This window comes from Thalassophryne amazonica, chromosome 1, assembly GCF_902500255.1.
Source record: "Thalassophryne amazonica chromosome 1, fThaAma1.1, whole genome shotgun sequence".
NCBI classification, from domain to species: domain Eukaryota; kingdom Metazoa; phylum Chordata; class Actinopteri; order Batrachoidiformes; family Batrachoididae; genus Thalassophryne; species Thalassophryne amazonica.
In genome coordinates this window covers 128,724,215-128,742,160 of record NC_047103.1, presented here as the reverse complement: position 1 = coordinate 128,742,160, position 17,946 = coordinate 128,724,215, and the positions used below count along the sequence as shown (strand labels likewise).

General features: G+C 44.2%; 1 protein-coding gene across 1 annotated transcript in view; it reads right to left on the bottom strand.

The window, feature by feature from the left end:
- Positions 1–13,086: 13,086 nt before the first annotated feature.
- Positions 13,087–17,946, bottom strand: part of LOC117514210 (cytochrome P450 4F3-like) — a 29,435-nt gene continuing 24,575 nt past the window's right edge. Inside the window, exons 7-14 of the mRNA XM_034174600.1 lie at positions 15,764–15,822; positions 15,472–15,595; positions 14,674–14,740; positions 14,417–14,546; positions 14,081–14,214; positions 13,603–13,667; positions 13,435–13,517; positions 13,087–13,364 (exon numbers count right to left, since the gene is read on the bottom strand). Of these exons, the coding sequence (XP_034030491.1) occupies positions 13,145–13,364; positions 13,435–13,517; positions 13,603–13,667; positions 14,081–14,214; positions 14,417–14,546; positions 14,674–14,740; positions 15,472–15,595; positions 15,764–15,822 (882 nt within the window). The 3' untranslated portion in view covers positions 13,087–13,144. The remainder of the gene's footprint in view (positions 13,365–13,434; positions 13,518–13,602; positions 13,668–14,080; positions 14,215–14,416; positions 14,547–14,673; positions 14,741–15,471; positions 15,596–15,763; positions 15,823–17,946) is intronic.

Here is a 17,946-nt window from a genome sequence, read left to right as displayed (position 1 = left end):
CGCACTAAACCAGCCATTCAAAGTCTTAACAGTCTTATGTGAAAAAATAACTGGGACCATCCGAATCGGATATAATAGCCTGGGTAAGATGTTCATTTTAAGAAGAGCAACTCGGCCGAGCCAGGACAAAGGCAAAGTCTTCCACCTCTCCAAGTCCAATTTAATGCGCTCAAACAGAGAGGTGAAATTACATTTATACATCTGATCAAAAGCAGGTGTAATCTTAATCCCTAAATAGACAAAGCCCTCTGGAGACCAATTAAAAGGAAATGGAGAGGGACCTGAGGTTTTTCTTTTAAAGTGCCCAGCGGCATCGCTTCTGATTTATTAAAATTAATTCTGTAACCTGAGATGTCGCTGAATTTGTTAATGGTCTCGATAGTGAGGGACAGATATTTCAGGTTGGGTCAATACAACCAGAACATCATCAGCATATAAAGTGATTTTATGCTGTCTTTGTCCTAACTCAGGCCGTAAATGTCCTTCCGGGCTCTCACCGCCTCCGCTAGCGGTTCTACTGCCAGGGCAAAAAGTAAGGGGGGAGGGGGCAGCCCTGCCTAGTCCCCCTCAAAACACAAAAATTTGGGGACCGCAACCCATTAGTAAGAACTGCTGAACAGGGATTGCTATACAGAAGCCTAATCCATATAAAATTTTCACTTAAACCAAATTGCCGCAAAGTAAAAAACAAATAGGACCATTCAACGCGGTCGAATGCCTTTTCGGCATCGAGCGAGACCGCTATGCCAGGCACTGATTTTTGATTAAAAAACTGGATTATATTCAACAGTCTGTGCACATGTTATGCGAACTACGACCCTTAATGAAACCTGTTTGATCTTTTTTCATTAGAGAGGGAAGTACACGTTCAAGACGCCTCGCAAGAATTTTGGAAAGGAGTTTCAAATCCACGTTCAGTAAGAAATTGGCCTATAAGAGGCGCAGTCTTCAGGTGCTTTACCCTTTTTCAATATAAGGGATATATTTGCCTCTCTTAAAGAGCTAGGTAGCAGGCCTTTCTCAAAAGAGTCATACATATTAAGCAATGTGTTGTGTGGGCCGCTGAAGAGGAGGTACTGCTGGCCCACCATCACCAGATGGCGCCCTGCTTGGAGTGCAGGCTCCAAGCACGAGAGGGCGTCGAGCCGCTGGAAGTGACAGCTGTCACCTATCAACGCTGTCACTCATCACCACCACTACAAAGGCCGGACTGCAACTCCACCTCCTCGCCGAGAAATCTTCTACCATACAGGTAATTTCTCTGCTGAACCTGATTCGAGCATTAGTCTGATCTCTTTTGCAGCTGTTTTCCTGGGACGGATTCCCTGTCTGCTGAGCTGGCGTTTGGTGTGGACTGCGACGGCTTCGCCTCCCACCCCACCCAGATAAGTGGTTGTCTCAGGAGCTGTTTGAGTGTGTTATCGGAGGTGGAGGTTCTCCCTCCTAAGTATACAGACTGTGGGATTACTGAGTGTGCAAACTCACACTCATCCAAGAACTGTTTCTGTTCTCTGCCAGCAGTACCGGGTCTGACTGCTGAAGACAGTGGCCACCTGGGGCGCAGGGCTTGGCGGCTCCGGTGTTCTTCAGATCCGTTGGTGGTGGAAGCTGTGTGGGATCCGGCTCTTCTCGCACCAGACGTCTCCCATCTTCGAGCCTGCCACACGTCACCTTGTGTCAGATTGATATTCCGCAATATTTGTATTTGTCTGTACTACGTTGTGCACATTCACAACATTAAATTGTTACTTTTTGGCTATTCCATTGTCCCTTCATTAATGCCCCCTGTTGTGGGTCCGTGTCACGACACCTTCCCAACAGGATTTCTCGGCCAGCGTCATGGATCCCGAGGGGCGTCAACTCGAGCCTGAACGGCCAATGGAAGAGCAAGGTGCACAGGCGCCAGCGGGAGGCGTGTTAGGGGAGCTGCAGCAAATACTAACCGCTTTCACTGCTCGGTTGGATCTGGTAACCGAGCAGAACGTTATCCTCAATCGGAGGATGGAGGCTCTCACCGCCAGGGTGGAGGCGCGCGATCAAGGCGCTGCTGCAGCACCTCCTCCTGCTGGTCCCTTGTCAGACACAGACGTTCCACTGGTCGTTCAACGACCACCCCCACCATCCCCTGAAGCATACATAAGCCCTCCGGAGCCGTACGGAGGTTGTCGAGACGTGCGCGGACTTCCTAATGCAGTGCTTGCTCGTCTTTGCACAGCGTCCCGTCATGTACGCGTCAGACGCTAGCCGGGTGGCTTATGTTGTTAATTTGCTTCGAGGAGAGGCACGCGCCTGGGCTACGGCGCTCTGGGAGCAGAACTCATGGCTCCTAACGTCATACGCTGGGTTTGTAAGGGAGTTCAAACAGGTTTTTGATCATCCCAACAGAGGCGAGACCGCTTCGAGCGTGGTACTGTCAATGCGACAGGGGCACCGGAGTGCAGCCGTGTATGCAGTCGACTTCCGCATCGCGGCTGCGAGGTCCGGCTGGAATACCGTTGCACTTCGCGCCGCCTTCATAAACGGACTGTCCCTGGTCCTGAAGGAGCATCTGCTGGCTAAGGAGGAACAGCGGGATTTTGACGGGCTTGTCGACCTGGTTATACGCTTAGACAATTTTAGAGGAACACCGTCGGGAGCAGGGCGAGGGGCGTGACCGGGCACTGGCCATCCCTCTTCCTTCCGGGTCCGAAAGGGTGCCGTCGTCCCCACGCTCCACAGCCAGAGGGCCCCGTGTGGCTACAGCTCCCCCTGCTTACGAAGCTATGGACACGAGCAAGGCCAAAATTAAATCAAATGACAGACAAAGGAGGCTGGCCCGCGGGGAGTGTTTTTTCTGTGGATCTAGTGGTCACATACAGAGGAACTGTCCCAAACGGTCAAACTACAACGCCCGTCCTTAGAAACTGGGCTAAGGGTGGGCCATAACACGGACGCGGGGAACCCCGAAAATCAGCACGAATCCCAGTCACAATCCTTAGTGAGGATTTAACCCTTCACGGCCTAGCACTTGTAGACACGGGGTCGGAAGGGAATCTGCTGGACAGCAGATGGGCAAAGGAAGTAGGGCTCCCCTGGTGGCTCTGCCTTCCCCTGTGAAGGTACGGGCACTAGATGGCACCCTTCTTCCATTAATGCTGACGTCTTCAGCAAAGATCTGGCACTCGCCCTTCCCCCGCACCGACTGTACGATTGCACCATTGATTTGATCCCGGGCACTGAGTATCCGACCAGCAGGCTGTACAACCTCTCACGTCCGGAACGCGAATCGATGGAGACCTACATCCGGGACTCCTTAGCTGCCGGTTGATCCGGAACTCCACCTCCCCATGGCGTGGGTTTCTTTTTTCAAGGCGAGTTATATCTGTTATGGCAGTTGAGCACAGTCACTGGTTCATTCTTATCACAACATCAACAATCTGAAATTCATTTTAATCAACATACGGCTACAATGACATCATCCGAATGTCATCCAGATACATCACATTCCAACATTACAGCGCAATTTGTAGCAAGACCAGGTTTCTCTAATGTAATCGGAGCAACTGACCTCACACAAAGCCTTGGACCGAACATCAATGTAGGACAGTCAGTGCAGGAAAGTGCAGCGACACTGTTATCGGAATCCCCCTCAAGGGGGCCCCTCCCGCAGTAACCAACCACGTGACGTAAATTGACTCTATGGGTGGTAGAGGTAGGGCTACCGGGAATTTTGGTATTGATCCGATACCAAGTAAATACAGGCCCAGTATCGCCGATATCGATACCAATACTTTTCATATTTAAGCTTCATAGATCCAAAGGATCCAAAGACCTAGGATAGAATTTTGCCAAACATTGTATGTGACAAGAAAATACTTTATTATCACAGTCAACATTTTTGTTTAAAAAATATCACTCAACACAACTTAAAACAAAGTTTCCTGAGGTAGAGGGCTGACAAACCACAATACAAGGGTCGCTGCTCCGTGTTGTGTGACACAGCATGGCGCTGCTCTTACAGACAGAGAGTAGACTTTGGTGAATCTGCGTGGGCAGCAGTCATGCGTGCAGGAGAGAAAAAAAGCTTGAGTATCGATCTTTTTACACAAGGATCGTTCAATATCAATACCAGCATTGGTATCGATATTATCGATATTAGGATCGATCCGCCCACCTCTAATGGGTGGGGTGTAAAGGCCTGGGTAGAGGGAGATGTGTAGCTCAGTTGCGCAGTGGAGCTCATCTTAATGGGTACTAACGGCAAAATATAAAACTTTAGCAATCATGAAGCAGTTATCTGTCAGGAAGCCAGAAGGAAGAAAAAAAAAACAGGACAGTGGTAAGTGATCATTTACAACCCCAATTCCAATGAAGTTGGGATGTTGTGTGAAATGTAATAACAGAATACAATGCTTTGGAAATCCTCTTCAACCTATATTCAATTGAATACACCACAAAGACAAGATATTTGTTCAAACTGATAAACTTTTATTGTTTTTGTGCAAATATTTGCTCATTTTGAAATGGATGCCTGCAACACGTTTCAAAAAAGCTGGGACAGTGGTATGTTTACCACTGTGTTACATGACCTTTCTGTTATGTGTCGACGCGGGTTGAGGAGCGGACCTGCGTCTGACAGAACCCAGCGGTAAAATAACCAGAAGGCGGCTCCCAACAGAAACATTTATTTTTCACCTGTGCTTATAAATGTAAAACATAAAAAGCGTCCCTCTGGTGGAGTGATAAGTGGCACGTTCTCCAGCGCCCGCAAGGATTAAAGCCCGGCGCTCCTGGACTCACTACCACCCCCAAACACCCCCCAGGTGGACACGACGAACCGATTCTCTGTGAAACAAAGAGAAGGTGAGGTGAGTCAGCAGATACAACTCTATCTTTCGCATAACACACGCTATGAGCAACACACTCAGGTCAATGTTTCTTTTTAACTTTATGCAAATGCATCCTCTCACAACAAGTGGAGGATCACTTATCCTGCACGCCACCGCAGTGAGAAGCAAGCTGCACAATTCTCTTCACAATCTCAGTTTACTGTGTAACAAAACACCAAGATACTATCAACAATTACTTAATCACTTAATTACCTTTAGCGTGTGCTGACAGCATGTATCCTCACCCTTCCCTGCTTCACGGGCTCGATATGTCAAACCCAGGCGCGGTCCTCAGCGTCTCATAAACGAACGTCACAAGGTCGAGTTCCCGGCAGTTCTGCTCAAATCACACATGACTTATATGCAGAACGCCATCCAGTTATCTGCTTCAGCTGCAAGTCTTCAAGGCCGCACGTGAGCCCCTGCCACAGGTGTTCCACATGACGCTAATAAGGGTGAGGACTCTTCAGCCAGCACTTTCTCCACAGACAAATCAGCCCTCATGCCACCTGGAGAGCAAAGAAAAGAAAAGAACACCAACACAGCCAGCCACGCCCCCCCAACACACAACACTTTCCTTCTAACAACATTCAATAAGCATTTGGGAACTGAGAACACTAATTGTTGAAGCGTTGTAGGTGGAATTCTTTCTTCAGTTGTTCAACAGTCCGGGTCTCCGTTGTTGTATTTTGTGCTTCATAATGCGCCACATATTTTCAATGGGTGACAGTTCTGGACTGCAGCCAAGTCAGTCTAGTACCCGCAATCTTTTTGGGAACAAAATCAAAATGATGTTTTATGCCAAAATATACCACAACATTTGATTAAAATATATATATATTTACAACCCCAATTCCATTGAAGTTGGGACATTGTGTAAAATGTAAATAAAAAAGAATACAATGATTTGCAAATCCTCTTCAACCTCTATTCAGTTGAATACACCACAAAGACAAGATATTTAATGTTCAAACTGATAAACTCAGTTTTTAATGCAGTGCCACCTGAGGGATCGAAGGTCAAGGGCATTCACTGTTGGTTTTTGGCCTTGCCACTTACATGTAGAAAGTTCTCGAGATTCTCTGAATCTTCTGATTATATTATGGACTGTAGATGATGGAATCTCTAAATTCCTTGCAACTGAGCGTTGAGAAACATTGTTCTTAAACTGCTGGATTATTTTTCACAGTTGTTCACAAAGTGGTGATCCTTGCCCCATCTTTGCTTGTGAACAACTGAGACTTTTCGGGATGCTCCTTTTATACCAGTGTTGTACAGTAACAAGTAAAATACTTCACTACTGTACTTAAGTACGTTTTGGGAGACTTTGTACTTTACTTGAGTTTTTTAATTCAGCCTACTTTCACTTTTACTTCACTACATTTCCAACCTTAATTGCATACTTCTACTCCGATACATTTTCAATGTGCCATGCCGTTGCTCGTTACAAAACACACACACACACGAAAAAAGTCGTGTTTTCACCCAGAGACACCACTGATTACTAGTGACTGCAACGAAGTCAGGCCAATTTGTCAGGCATGTCCGGTAGGCTTTTATGCAGTTCCGCACTTGTTTGTCAGGAAAATGATAATTTCTCTACATTGATTACAGTCTTGCACCGGGTCTGTAATTAACTTTTCTGCAGCGAAGCAGTGATTCGCAGATCAAAGCAGTGCTTTGATCTATGATTTGTGGATTCATTGTTTTATTTCGCTTTATCCTAATTTTTCCCCGCTAAAACCCTGAAGAGCATATGTCTGTGAGTAATATTTAATATTTTTTTGTTAAACTGACCTGTTATGGTCTTCTGAAACAGTTGATAGATGTATTTTATAACTTCAAAACGGGACCGATGCTAACGTGTTAGTATGTCTATGGCATTTTCAGTGTGTTAAACTTAGCAGCATTAAGCATTAAGCTGCTCGCATCAGTACGTTTGTGTTGATTTGTTTTCTGTATAGGCAGGGGCTACGGGTACGGACCCGTATCTACAGAGACCATTCTAAAGATACGGAGGGTGTCTTACCAACCAATCAGAATGGGCAAATATGTCCGTACCCGTACCATATGCGGCTAAAGGTCCGGTGTCACGTACAATTCTTTCCGCCTTGCTTAGAAAACAGCACTTGGAACTTGAGGTGGATGGATGATGAAAGAAGTAAAACACCTTCGCAATTTACGTCGATATTTTGATTAATTTCTTAATTTACATTTGATGAATTTCGTAATTTGCAGCAGCTTCATTAAACAAATGTACTCGAATGATTATCAGCACAACGGCGAGCTTACGGGATAACCTCCGCTAACACTAGAAGACAGTTGCCAGTTATGGCTTCTGAAACAAGGGAGAAAAAAGAAACAGCACAGTCAGCTGGGTTTCTGGTCGGTGTCTGGTCGACCCGCTCCACTGCCGACCCGCGCTGGCCGACTCGCTCCGGTTTTCTGGACGACCCGCTCCACTCGCAAAGCGGAGCGGGTCGTCCTAGATATTGGAGCGAGTCATCCTGGGAAGGGGAGCGAGTTTCCTCTGAAGCTGTCGCTAGTTAATGCTTCAGCTGAAGCATTAGTGGATGTAAAATATTCTGTGTCTGTTAAGAGCTTCACCTCTTGTTCCACATGTGTATTTCCCACTGGTGTCATGTACGTCCACTCAGTGAACCTTGGTCCGTACCTTTAGCAGTCTCGCAGAAGATACCGATGTACATACCCGTAGCCACTTCGTTCTGTATAATTAATGGCTCAGTGTTCATTGTCATTAAAGAGTCAAATTGTAATTTTTTTAATTTATTTTTATTATATTAATAATATAGCAACAACAATAAAAGTCTACATAATAGACAATAATAGTCAATAATAACAGACTAACAATGTTACAATACAATATTAGAGAATGAGACAAAAAGAACCTAATGAAATAAAACACAACAGAAAAGATAAAACCATGTAACAATGAAAATAAATAAATACATATAGAAATAAATAACTGTTTCCTGTGAACACCTAGTGAGTAGCCTACTCTCGTTTAGGTTTTGAAACCTTGTTTTTGATGTGTTTTTGTGTGATGTGCACAATTTTCAGTATTTTGACTAATACTACCAGTCATTTACAAGCCTAGATAAACTTTGTAATATAAAAAAATAAGTTCATTTTTGATTATTAACATTTACTTGTAGTTTTACTTTCAATACTTGAGTACATTTAGTTGTACATTACTTGTCATACTTAAGTACAATAAATACTAGATACTTTAAGACTTTTACTTTAGTAGCATTTCAATCGGTGACTTGAATTTCTACCAAAGTCATTTAGTCATTTAGTGGGTATCTGTACTTTTACTTAAGTGTGATTTTCCAGTACTTTATACAACACTGTTTTATACCCAATCATGACACTCACTAGGCAGGCATCCATTTCAAAATGAGCAAATATTTGCACAAAAACAATAAAGTTTATCTGTTTGAACATTAAATATCTCATCTTTGTGGAGTATTCAATTGAATATAGGTTGAAGAGGATTTGTAAATCATTGTATTCTGTTTTTATTCACATTTCACACAACCTCCCAACTTCACTGGAAGTGGGGTTGTACATTGGATAAATTAGGCCTACGTGTCAACAAAATATAATGTTTATGTTAGCTACCTGTCTGGCTGTGTTATAGTAACAGTATTGCATCTTCATAAATGATTAATGTTCACTCCTGAACTGAGTTTCCCAAAAGTAATCTACTGAATTTCCTTGGTCTCACATCACCCACAATAATATCTACGATACCACATCTCCTGCCCTGAAGTTAACAACTTACAACCCCTGGCAAAAATTATGGAATCACCGGCCTCGGAGGATGTTCATTCAGTTGTTTAATTTTGTAGAAAAAAGCAGATCACAGACATGACACAAAACTAAAGTCATTTCAAATGGCAACTTTCTGGCTTTAAGAAACACTATAAGAAATCAGGAAAAATAATTGTGGCAGTCAGTAACGGTTACTTTTTTAGACCAAGCAGAGGGAAAAAAATATGGACTCACTCAATTCTGAGGAATAAATTATGGAATCACCCTGTAAATTTTCATCCCCAAAACTAACACCTGCATGAAATCACATCTGCTCATTAGTCTGCATCTAAAAAGGAATGAACACACCTTGGAGAGCTGTTGCACCAAGTGGACTGACATGAATCATGGCTCCAACGCGAGAGATGTCAATTGAAACAAAGGAGATTATCAAACTCTTAAAGAGGGTAAATCATGCATCTGTTGGGAATGTGTCGTGACACGGACCCACAACAGGGGGCGCTAAGGAACGGACAATGGATAAGCCAACGTGTAACAATTTAATGTTGTGGAAACACACAACGGAATACCAGAAAATGGATTGCCAATTATACACCAGGTGACGTGTGGGCAGGCTCGAAGATAGAAGACCTCTGGCGAGAGAAGAGCTGATTCCCACACAGCTTCCACCACCAACGGGCCTGAAGAACACCGGAGCCGCCAAGTCCCGAGTCCCCAGGTGGCCTCTGCCTTCGGCTGTCGACCCCGGTACTGCTGGCAGAGAACAGAGAAAATCCAGGTGAGTGTGAGTCCGCACACTCAGTAGTCCACTCACAGATAATGTTCTTTAAGGAGGGAGCACCTCCACCTCCAATCACACACTCGTGCAGCTCCTGTGTAACCACTTATCTGTTATGGAGCATGATGCAAAGTCGTCGCGGTCACGCCCTTACTCCAACTCCGATAAGGACACCACAGGGCAAACGGCTGCAAAGAGAGTTCAGTTCAGCAGAGAAATCACAATAGAGACAGATTACCTCTTGGTTGCTGATTTCTCGGCGGGGAGGTGGAGTTGTAGTCCGGCTTTTATGGTGATGTGGAAGATGAGTGACAGCTGGTGCAGATGATGAGTGACAGCTGTCACTCTCCGTTGCTCCGACGCCCTCTCGTGCTTGAAGCCCGCACTCCAAGCAGGGCGCCATCTGGTGGTGGTGGGCCAGCAGTACCTCCTCTTCAGCGGCCCACACAACATCATCATCATCCTGGATGAGTCCAATGATGGTGGTGTCGTCTGCAAACTTCAGTTGTTTAACAATGGGGTTCCCCAACGTGCAGTCATTTGTATAGAGGGAGAAGAGCATTGGAAAGAACACACTTCCCACTGAGTGGTGCCAGTGCTGATTGTCCGTGTGCTGGATGTGATGCTCTCCAGTCTCACCTGCTGTGTCCTGTCCATCAAGAAGTTCGTTGATCCACTAACAGGTGGGATCTGGCACAGAGAGGCTGGAGAATTTTTTGTGGAGAATGTTGGGGATGATGGTGTTGAACGCCAAACTGAAAACCACAAACAGGATCCCCACGTACATCTCTGCAGAGTCTGTGCTGCAGGATGTAAAGCAGTCCCATGTTGACTGCATCCTCAACTGACCCATTTTCCCAGCAGGCAAACTGCAGGGGGTCCAGCAGGGGTCCTGTGATGTCCTTCAGGTGGCTCAACACCAGCCGTTCAAAACACTTCATGACTACAGATGTCAGGGCGACGGGCCTGCAGTCATTTAGTCCTGTTGTGGAGGGTTACTTTGAGACTGGGATAATAAATGGAGCTTTTGAAGCAGGAGGGGACCTCGTACAGCTCCAGCGACCTGTTGAAGATCCGGGTGAAGATGGGAGCCAGCTGGTCAGCACATCAGCACATGCTCTCAGACATGAGGGGGAGACACCGTCAGGTCCTGGAGCTTTTTTGATCTTTTGTTTGCAAAAGTGCTGTCATACTTCCACCTACGTGGTGTTGCAGAGGGGAGGGGGAGAGGTGTCCAGGGGAGCACGTAGTCTATTGTCGTTGGCGTAGGTAAGGGGTGTAGAGGATCCCTTTCAAAACTGGAATAAAACATGTTCAGCTCCTCAGCCAGCCGGGGGTTCTCAACAGGTTGGGAGGATGGTCTCCTGTAGTTGGTGGCATGCTGAAGACCTCTACACACTGTTGCAGGATCGTTGGCTGAAAATTGTTTTTTCAGCCTTTCTTAGCGTGTTTCTGGTCTGCTTGTGAGCCTGTTTCCACTTCTGCAGGCCGTAGACAATTCCTTTGACTTCATGCTTGGTTTGTGCTCTGACATGCACTGTTAACTGTGGGACCTCGTATCTGTGACAGGTGTGTGCCTTTCCAAATCATGTCCAATCAACTGATTTGACAATAAACATGCTGTTGTCTGCTTATTTGGGGTTTATTTAGAGAGCTGTTTGGCATTGATGCAACTCCTTACAATTATGGACATTATTACACAATTCATTACATCTACTGCATTCTGCACATAGATTTATAGCTTTCCCCACAAACATATGCACATGAACATTCGTGTAACTTGCATCTACTCAAAATACCCCTCAATGAGCATGTCTCCTTTTAAGCATGCCCCTCCCCACCAACATCTTTGTTGGTATTGTTTTTATTGTTACAGACATCTTTGCTGACATCTGCAGCTTGGTAAATGTGGAGAAGTTTACCAAATAAGTTTGGTTTGGCAGGATTTCATGTAGAATGCACAGATTAAGGCTCAAATTTAGGATTTATCACATCAACTTTATCACAACATACAACAAGCAGAGCATTTTCTCAACATGAGACCACTGTTTGTGCACGTACAGTTGTGCTCTTAAGTTGGCAGAATTTTTCATTTTTTGGCCATTTCTCAGAGAATATGAATGATAACACAAAACCCTTGTTTCACTCATGGTTAATGGTTGTGTGAAGCCATTTATTCTCAAACAACTGTGTTTACTCTTTTTATATCATAATGACAACAGAAAGTAATCAAATGACCCTGATCAAAAGTTTACATACCCTGGTGATTTTGGCCTGATGCACACAAGTTAACACAAACGGGTTTGAATGGCTACAAAAGGTAACCATTCTCACCTGTGATCTGTTTGCTTGTAATCAGTGTGTGTGTATAAAAGGTCAGTAAGTTTCTGGGCTCCTGACAGACCCTTGCATCTTTTATCCAGTGCTGCACTGACGTTTCTGGTTTCTGAGTCATGGGGAAAGCAAAAGAATTGTCAAAGGATCTGTGGGAAAAGGTAATTGAACTGAATAAAACAGGAAAGTTATATAAAAGGATATCCAGTGACCTAAGAATGCCAATCAGCAGTGTTCAAACTCTAATCAAGAAGTGGAAAATGAGGTAAACCAAACCATGGTTAGGTAGACCAACAAAGGTTTCAGTAACAACTGCCAGAAAAATTGTTCAGTATGCAAAGAAAAATCCACAAATAACCTCAGCTGAAATGCAGGACTCTGAAAAAAAAGTGGTGTGGCTGTTTCAAGATGCACAATAAGGATGCACTTGAAGAAAAATGGGCTGCATGGTTGAGTCACCAGAAGAAAGCCATTAGTACGCAAATGCCACAAAGTATCCTGCTTATAATACACCAAACAGCACAGAGAACAATGTAATTTGGAGTGATGAGGCCAAACCTTTTGGCCACTACCATAAGCATTACTTTTGGAGAGGAGTCAACAAGGCCTATGATGAAAGGTACACCATTTCTACTGTGAAACACGGCAGTGGATCAATGATGTTTTGGGGATGTGTGAGCTACAAAGGCACCGGAAACGTGGTCAAAATTGATGGCAGAATGAATGCAGCATGTTATAAAAACTCATGAGCTGTGCATGGGATGTACTTGGATGTTCCAACATGACAACGATCCAAAACACAAGGCCAAGTCGACCTGTCACTGGCTACAGCAGAATAAAATGAAGGTTCTGGAGTGGCCATCTCAGTCTCCTGACCTCAATTTAATTGAACCACTCTGGAGAGATCTCAAATGTGCAGTTCATAGAAGACAGCCTAGGAATTTACAGGAACTGGATGCTTTTTGCCAAGAAGAATAGACAGCTTTACCACCAGAGAAAATAAAGAGTCCCGTCCACAACTACCACAACAAACTCCAAGCTGTCATCGATGTTAAAAGGGGTAATACATGGTATTAAGAACCAGGGTATGTAAACTTTTGATCATGGTTATTTGGTCAGTTTCTCTTGTCATTATGATTTAAAAGAGTAAACACAGTTGTTTGAGAATAAATGGCTTCACACAACCACTAACCATGAGTGAAAAAAAGATTTGTGTTATCATTCATATTCTATGAAAAATGGCAAAAAAAAAAAAAAAAATCTAAAATTCCACCAGGGTATGAAAAAAACTAAATTCCACCAGGGTATGTGAACTTATGCGCACAACTGCAACTGGTAACAGTGAATGTGAGAGAGGTTTGCTGGATCATTCATCTTGCTCATTCTCCGTTCTGGGTGTGATCAGAGGTGCCAGCTGCAGCCACATGCCCCCCTCAGCACGAAGGACGAGTTGGGGGAGACGCCGAATGCCCTCAGAGGTGGTACCCAGTTTGGGGTCCACGCCTGGGGTTAGATGGAACCTGAGCAGAGTCAATGCCACAACCACACGCAGCTCTGCCAGGGCAAATTTCTGACCGATACAGTTCCTGTGAACAGAGACATGCACTGTCTAAATCATGCTAGGTCATCTTGAATGTCTTGTACTTGTGACAGTACCTGGGTCCTGAGGAAAAGGGGATGAAGGCATGAGAATCCCGCCCCGCCATGTTGGTGGGTTCGAAACGCAGAGGATCAAACTCCTAAATGAAAGTAAAGAAATTAAATTCAAATTTGACAAATTTCTGCAACAGTGAAAAGGGAAGTGAGCTGATTTTTACATCTTACATGTGGGTTTGTCCAGACAGTGCCATTGTGGTGTGTTCCATAAATACTGACCAAACAGATCACTCCTAGGGAGGGGAAAAGAAAGTTAAGATAATCTTAGCTTCACATCTAGATCACATAACTGACTGTAAACCTTGACACCCCGGGTACTGCTGGAATGATTTTGTGTCAAATAAACGGTTACTGAGGAACACTCAGATTTGAAGGAACGTTGGCTCTGACATTATGGCCATGTGGCTCATTTCTCTGTTCATGAACCAGTGTACAGGTACATCAGTGTTGATGATCCCTTCCACTTTTAAAGGCAACAGGGATTCTGACATATCACCTGGATACTTGCGCAGCACCAGCGCATGGTTCCAGACCTGATCTGACCTGACTATAAGGTCATCAGTTACTTTTATCTCATACAATGTGACACCAAATAACGTAATTATTTTGCCAACACTGCAATGATTAAAAGCTACAAGTTTCTTACCCTTTGGCACTGTCCGATTCTTTGGCAGTTCCATGTCCTGGGTGTACTTCCTGGTGACAGCCAGCACTGGAGAGTGCAGTCTGAGAGCCTCTCTGATGCACATGGTGGTGAACGGCAGACCAGACAGATCCTCCCTTTACACAACCAAGTGAAATTATGCATGCGTATATTCTTAATATCTGCCCCACGAAAACAAAATTTCTACCATTGCTCTTCCAAAGAAATGGGGCAACGATGAAAGAGCAGCTGGCAGCAATCTCAGAATCAGTATTTCAATATCTGTGGAGACCATGAGGAAACAATAACTGTTAGCTAATGTTTTCTGAGTTTTCTGACCACTCCATGTTCTGTCGATCTCTTCCTCTCATTAAATCCATCACCTCCTGTCGACACTTTTCTTGATAGTGGGGGTGGTGTGCTAAATTGTAGAGTGTCCAGCAAATTGCACTTGCTGTGGTCTCATGACCTGAAGGGAAAGCAGGGCAGCTTTATTTTAATCATCCAGATTCAAGTATGTGATTTCATGACAACTTGTTTTAAATGTGAGTATTTCTGCCAAACGCAGTGTGCTATGCAGTCCAGAACCCTCTCACCCGCAAACATGAAGGTGTTGGCCTCTGCTTGTATCTCCTCATCTGTTAGTCCTCGCCCAGCTTCATCCTGAAAACAGTGTTCCTCAGTCATACTGAATTACACGCCTGCATCTGCCTTGAAACGTCCCTCAGCCTTAATGTTTTAGTTATTTCCAAGTATGAAGTATGACAGCAGAACATCCCCAGGAAAACTTTACATAGGTTTTAGGGCAAGCAGGGCTTGGTCACTCTTACACTTATGATCGTGATGACAGCTGGAACACTTTCATTATACTTTACACATCAGCCTCTGCCTGAAAATTGGTGCTATAGCCACAGAAAATAACGTACCGTGGATACTTTCCACAACGTTCAGGATATACAATGTATGGGGTTCTACCATGATAGGATTCTTTATGCAGAGATGCTAGGAGAGAGATGAAGTAGTTGTTGGATAAATAAATAAATAATGCCTGTATAGGCTGGGTATAAACACCACACAGCATGTTGTACTACATCCCTTCATGGAAGAACGTTTTAGGGCCACTTGGCACGAAAAGGTGGAAATATATTTTGCTTTTGACATTCCCAAACTATCTGCACTGGACATGAGCAGTGAGTGGATCAGGGTTTTTAACACCCGCACCCACCTGACCTATCATGAGCACCAGTTCACACCGCCCGACATGGAACAACATGTAAGATCTGATTAATGACCCAAATATGACCTGACCCACAAAAACAACACCAAAAAACCCCCCCCAAAAAAACAAAACAAAAAAAAAACAATATGGAGTTTGTTCTCCTGCTTTTGCTGACCTTTGACAACAGTAAAATGTCCACAAAGTCTTTCTTCTTCTGAGGTGTTGTGGTGAAATCATGTTGTATTTCTTTCTGTTGGCTGATCAGGGCTCGGCGCTGCTCAAGAACATCCTGAGTGAACCTGCAGAGTGTAATAAGCAATGTACAACAGAATGAAATAGAATGGTACTTTAGGCAGATTGCAGCACGATGTAATTATATGATGTGTATGATGACTGTGGGGCAGCACGGAGGTTTAGTAATTAGCACTTTTGTTTCACAGCAGGAAGGTCCCAGGTTTGCTTCCAACCTGGTCCTTTCTGTGTGGCGTTGCATGTTCTCCAGGCTCTGGCTTCCTTCTGCTTCCTCCTACTTCCAAAGACGTGGATTAGGTGGATTGGAAACTTTAAATTGACTGTAGATGTGCATGTGTTTGTCTGTCTGTACACAGCAAAATCACCAGTGTTAAATTAACACTGACAGTGTCTATATGGGTCCACACTGGATCAGTGAGGAATATAAAGACACTGAGACTATCAGTGTTAGTTTTACACTGGTGATTTTGCTTTGTATATGTCAGTTTTGGGATAGACTGGCAGCCTGTCCAGGGTGTACCTCATCTCCTTGTCTTGTGACCACTGGAATCGGCTCCAGCTCCCCCATTAACCCTTAATTAGAATAAGCGTGTTCCGAAAATGAATGAATGATTTATTTTTATTTTATTATTCAAAACTGTAAGTTGTGCTTGGCAAGAGAAATTGCTGTCCTTTCTTCCGTCCATCAGTATGGCAAAATCTTCCATATCATAAAACTCAAGAACTATAAAACTCTCAAAATTAAAATTTTTATACAATACTGGGAGGTCAAAGCTATGCAGCCGGTCTGCTCTGTGTCAGCCTGATCCCGTCAGATCTCAGAAGCTAAGCATAGTAGGATCTGGTTAGTACTTGGATGGGAGACCTCTTTGGAACACCAGCAGCTGTGTATGTTTCTCCAGGTACAACTGGAGTTGCGTCAGGAAGGGCATCTGGTGTAAAACTTGTGCCAATTCCCAATGCGGATCAGGCTGTATCCGCTGTGGCGACCCCAAACAAAAACCGGGAGCAGCCGAATGAACAACAACTGGGAGGTCAAAGCTCTGCCTGCCTAAAATCATGTATTTCTGACATTTATGAATGTCTTTTTTTACTGAATTCTGGGTTCCAATTAGGCAATGCAACAGATGCCCTGAAATGCTCACTTCAATCACTAGATGGTGACAAAAGCTGCTCAAATGTGTGGTAATGTCTCAACTGTTTTTCATTTGAGAAGTTAACTTTTGGTGAAAATAAGATAGGCTGACATCTTAAAATCAACTAACATTTGTGTCCCTTGCCCTTATTTATGGGCAATTTAGTTATTTTTTATATTCATTTATTTTTTTCCTCCAATATGTTTGTTAGTAAGATTGTTCCACAAAAGTAAATGAAATCTTACTAATGTCTGCCGACTGTCTATTTAGCCCCTCCTCCCTCAGTACCATCCAAAGGTTCAAACTTTCCTTCAATACCCATCATGTCCCACAGGGTGGTGAGAGGGTATTTAGATCTCAGTGCTCACTTTCCCTCATACTTTAAGTATAGGCCTGTTGTTTACTACAGAGAGCACTGGAAAACAGGATGTAACTGTTGATATATTACGGCTTAGGCTGTTAAATGGACTACATTTATATAGCGCTTTTCCATCTGCATCAGACACTTAAAGCGCTTTACAATTATGCCTCACATTCACCCCGATGTCAGGGTGCTGCCATACAAGGCACTCACTACACACCGGGAGCAATAGGGATTAAAGACCTTGCCCCAAGGGCCCTTAGTGATTTTCCAGTCAGGCGGGGATTTTAAACCAAGGATCTTCTGGTCTCCAGCCCAACACCTTAACTACTACAAGGTAAGCAACCAATTACCTGGAGCCCCAACCTGGCCTGGGGCCCCCGACAATGACTGGTTTTTGAATTTTATACAAGGACAAACTGTGTGAGCGCCACTGTACATTCTGTGACAGCCCATGTGGAAAGTGTAGCAACACTGTTATTGGAATCCCCCTCAAGGGGGCCCCTCCCACAGTAGCCAACACGTGAGGTGTCTCAACTCAACAGGTGAGGTGTAAAGTCCGGCATAGAGAGAAATGCGCATGTGCAGCTCAGTTGCGCGGTGGAGTCCATCTCGGCGGGTTCTAGTTCATTTCAACAAGGCTTGGGACAACGGCAAAATATAAAACCTCAGCAATCATGAAGCAGCGTTATCTGTCAAGAAGCCAGGAAAGAAAGAAGGAAGAAAAAAAAAGCCCAGGACAGTGGTAAGTGATAATTTACACTGGATAAATTAGGCCTACATGTCAACAAACTATAATGTTTATGTTAGTTACCTGCCTGGCTGTGTTATATTAACAATGTTGCATCTTCATTATACAAATAATGAATGCTTATGAGTTCAATGGTACAAATATTCATGT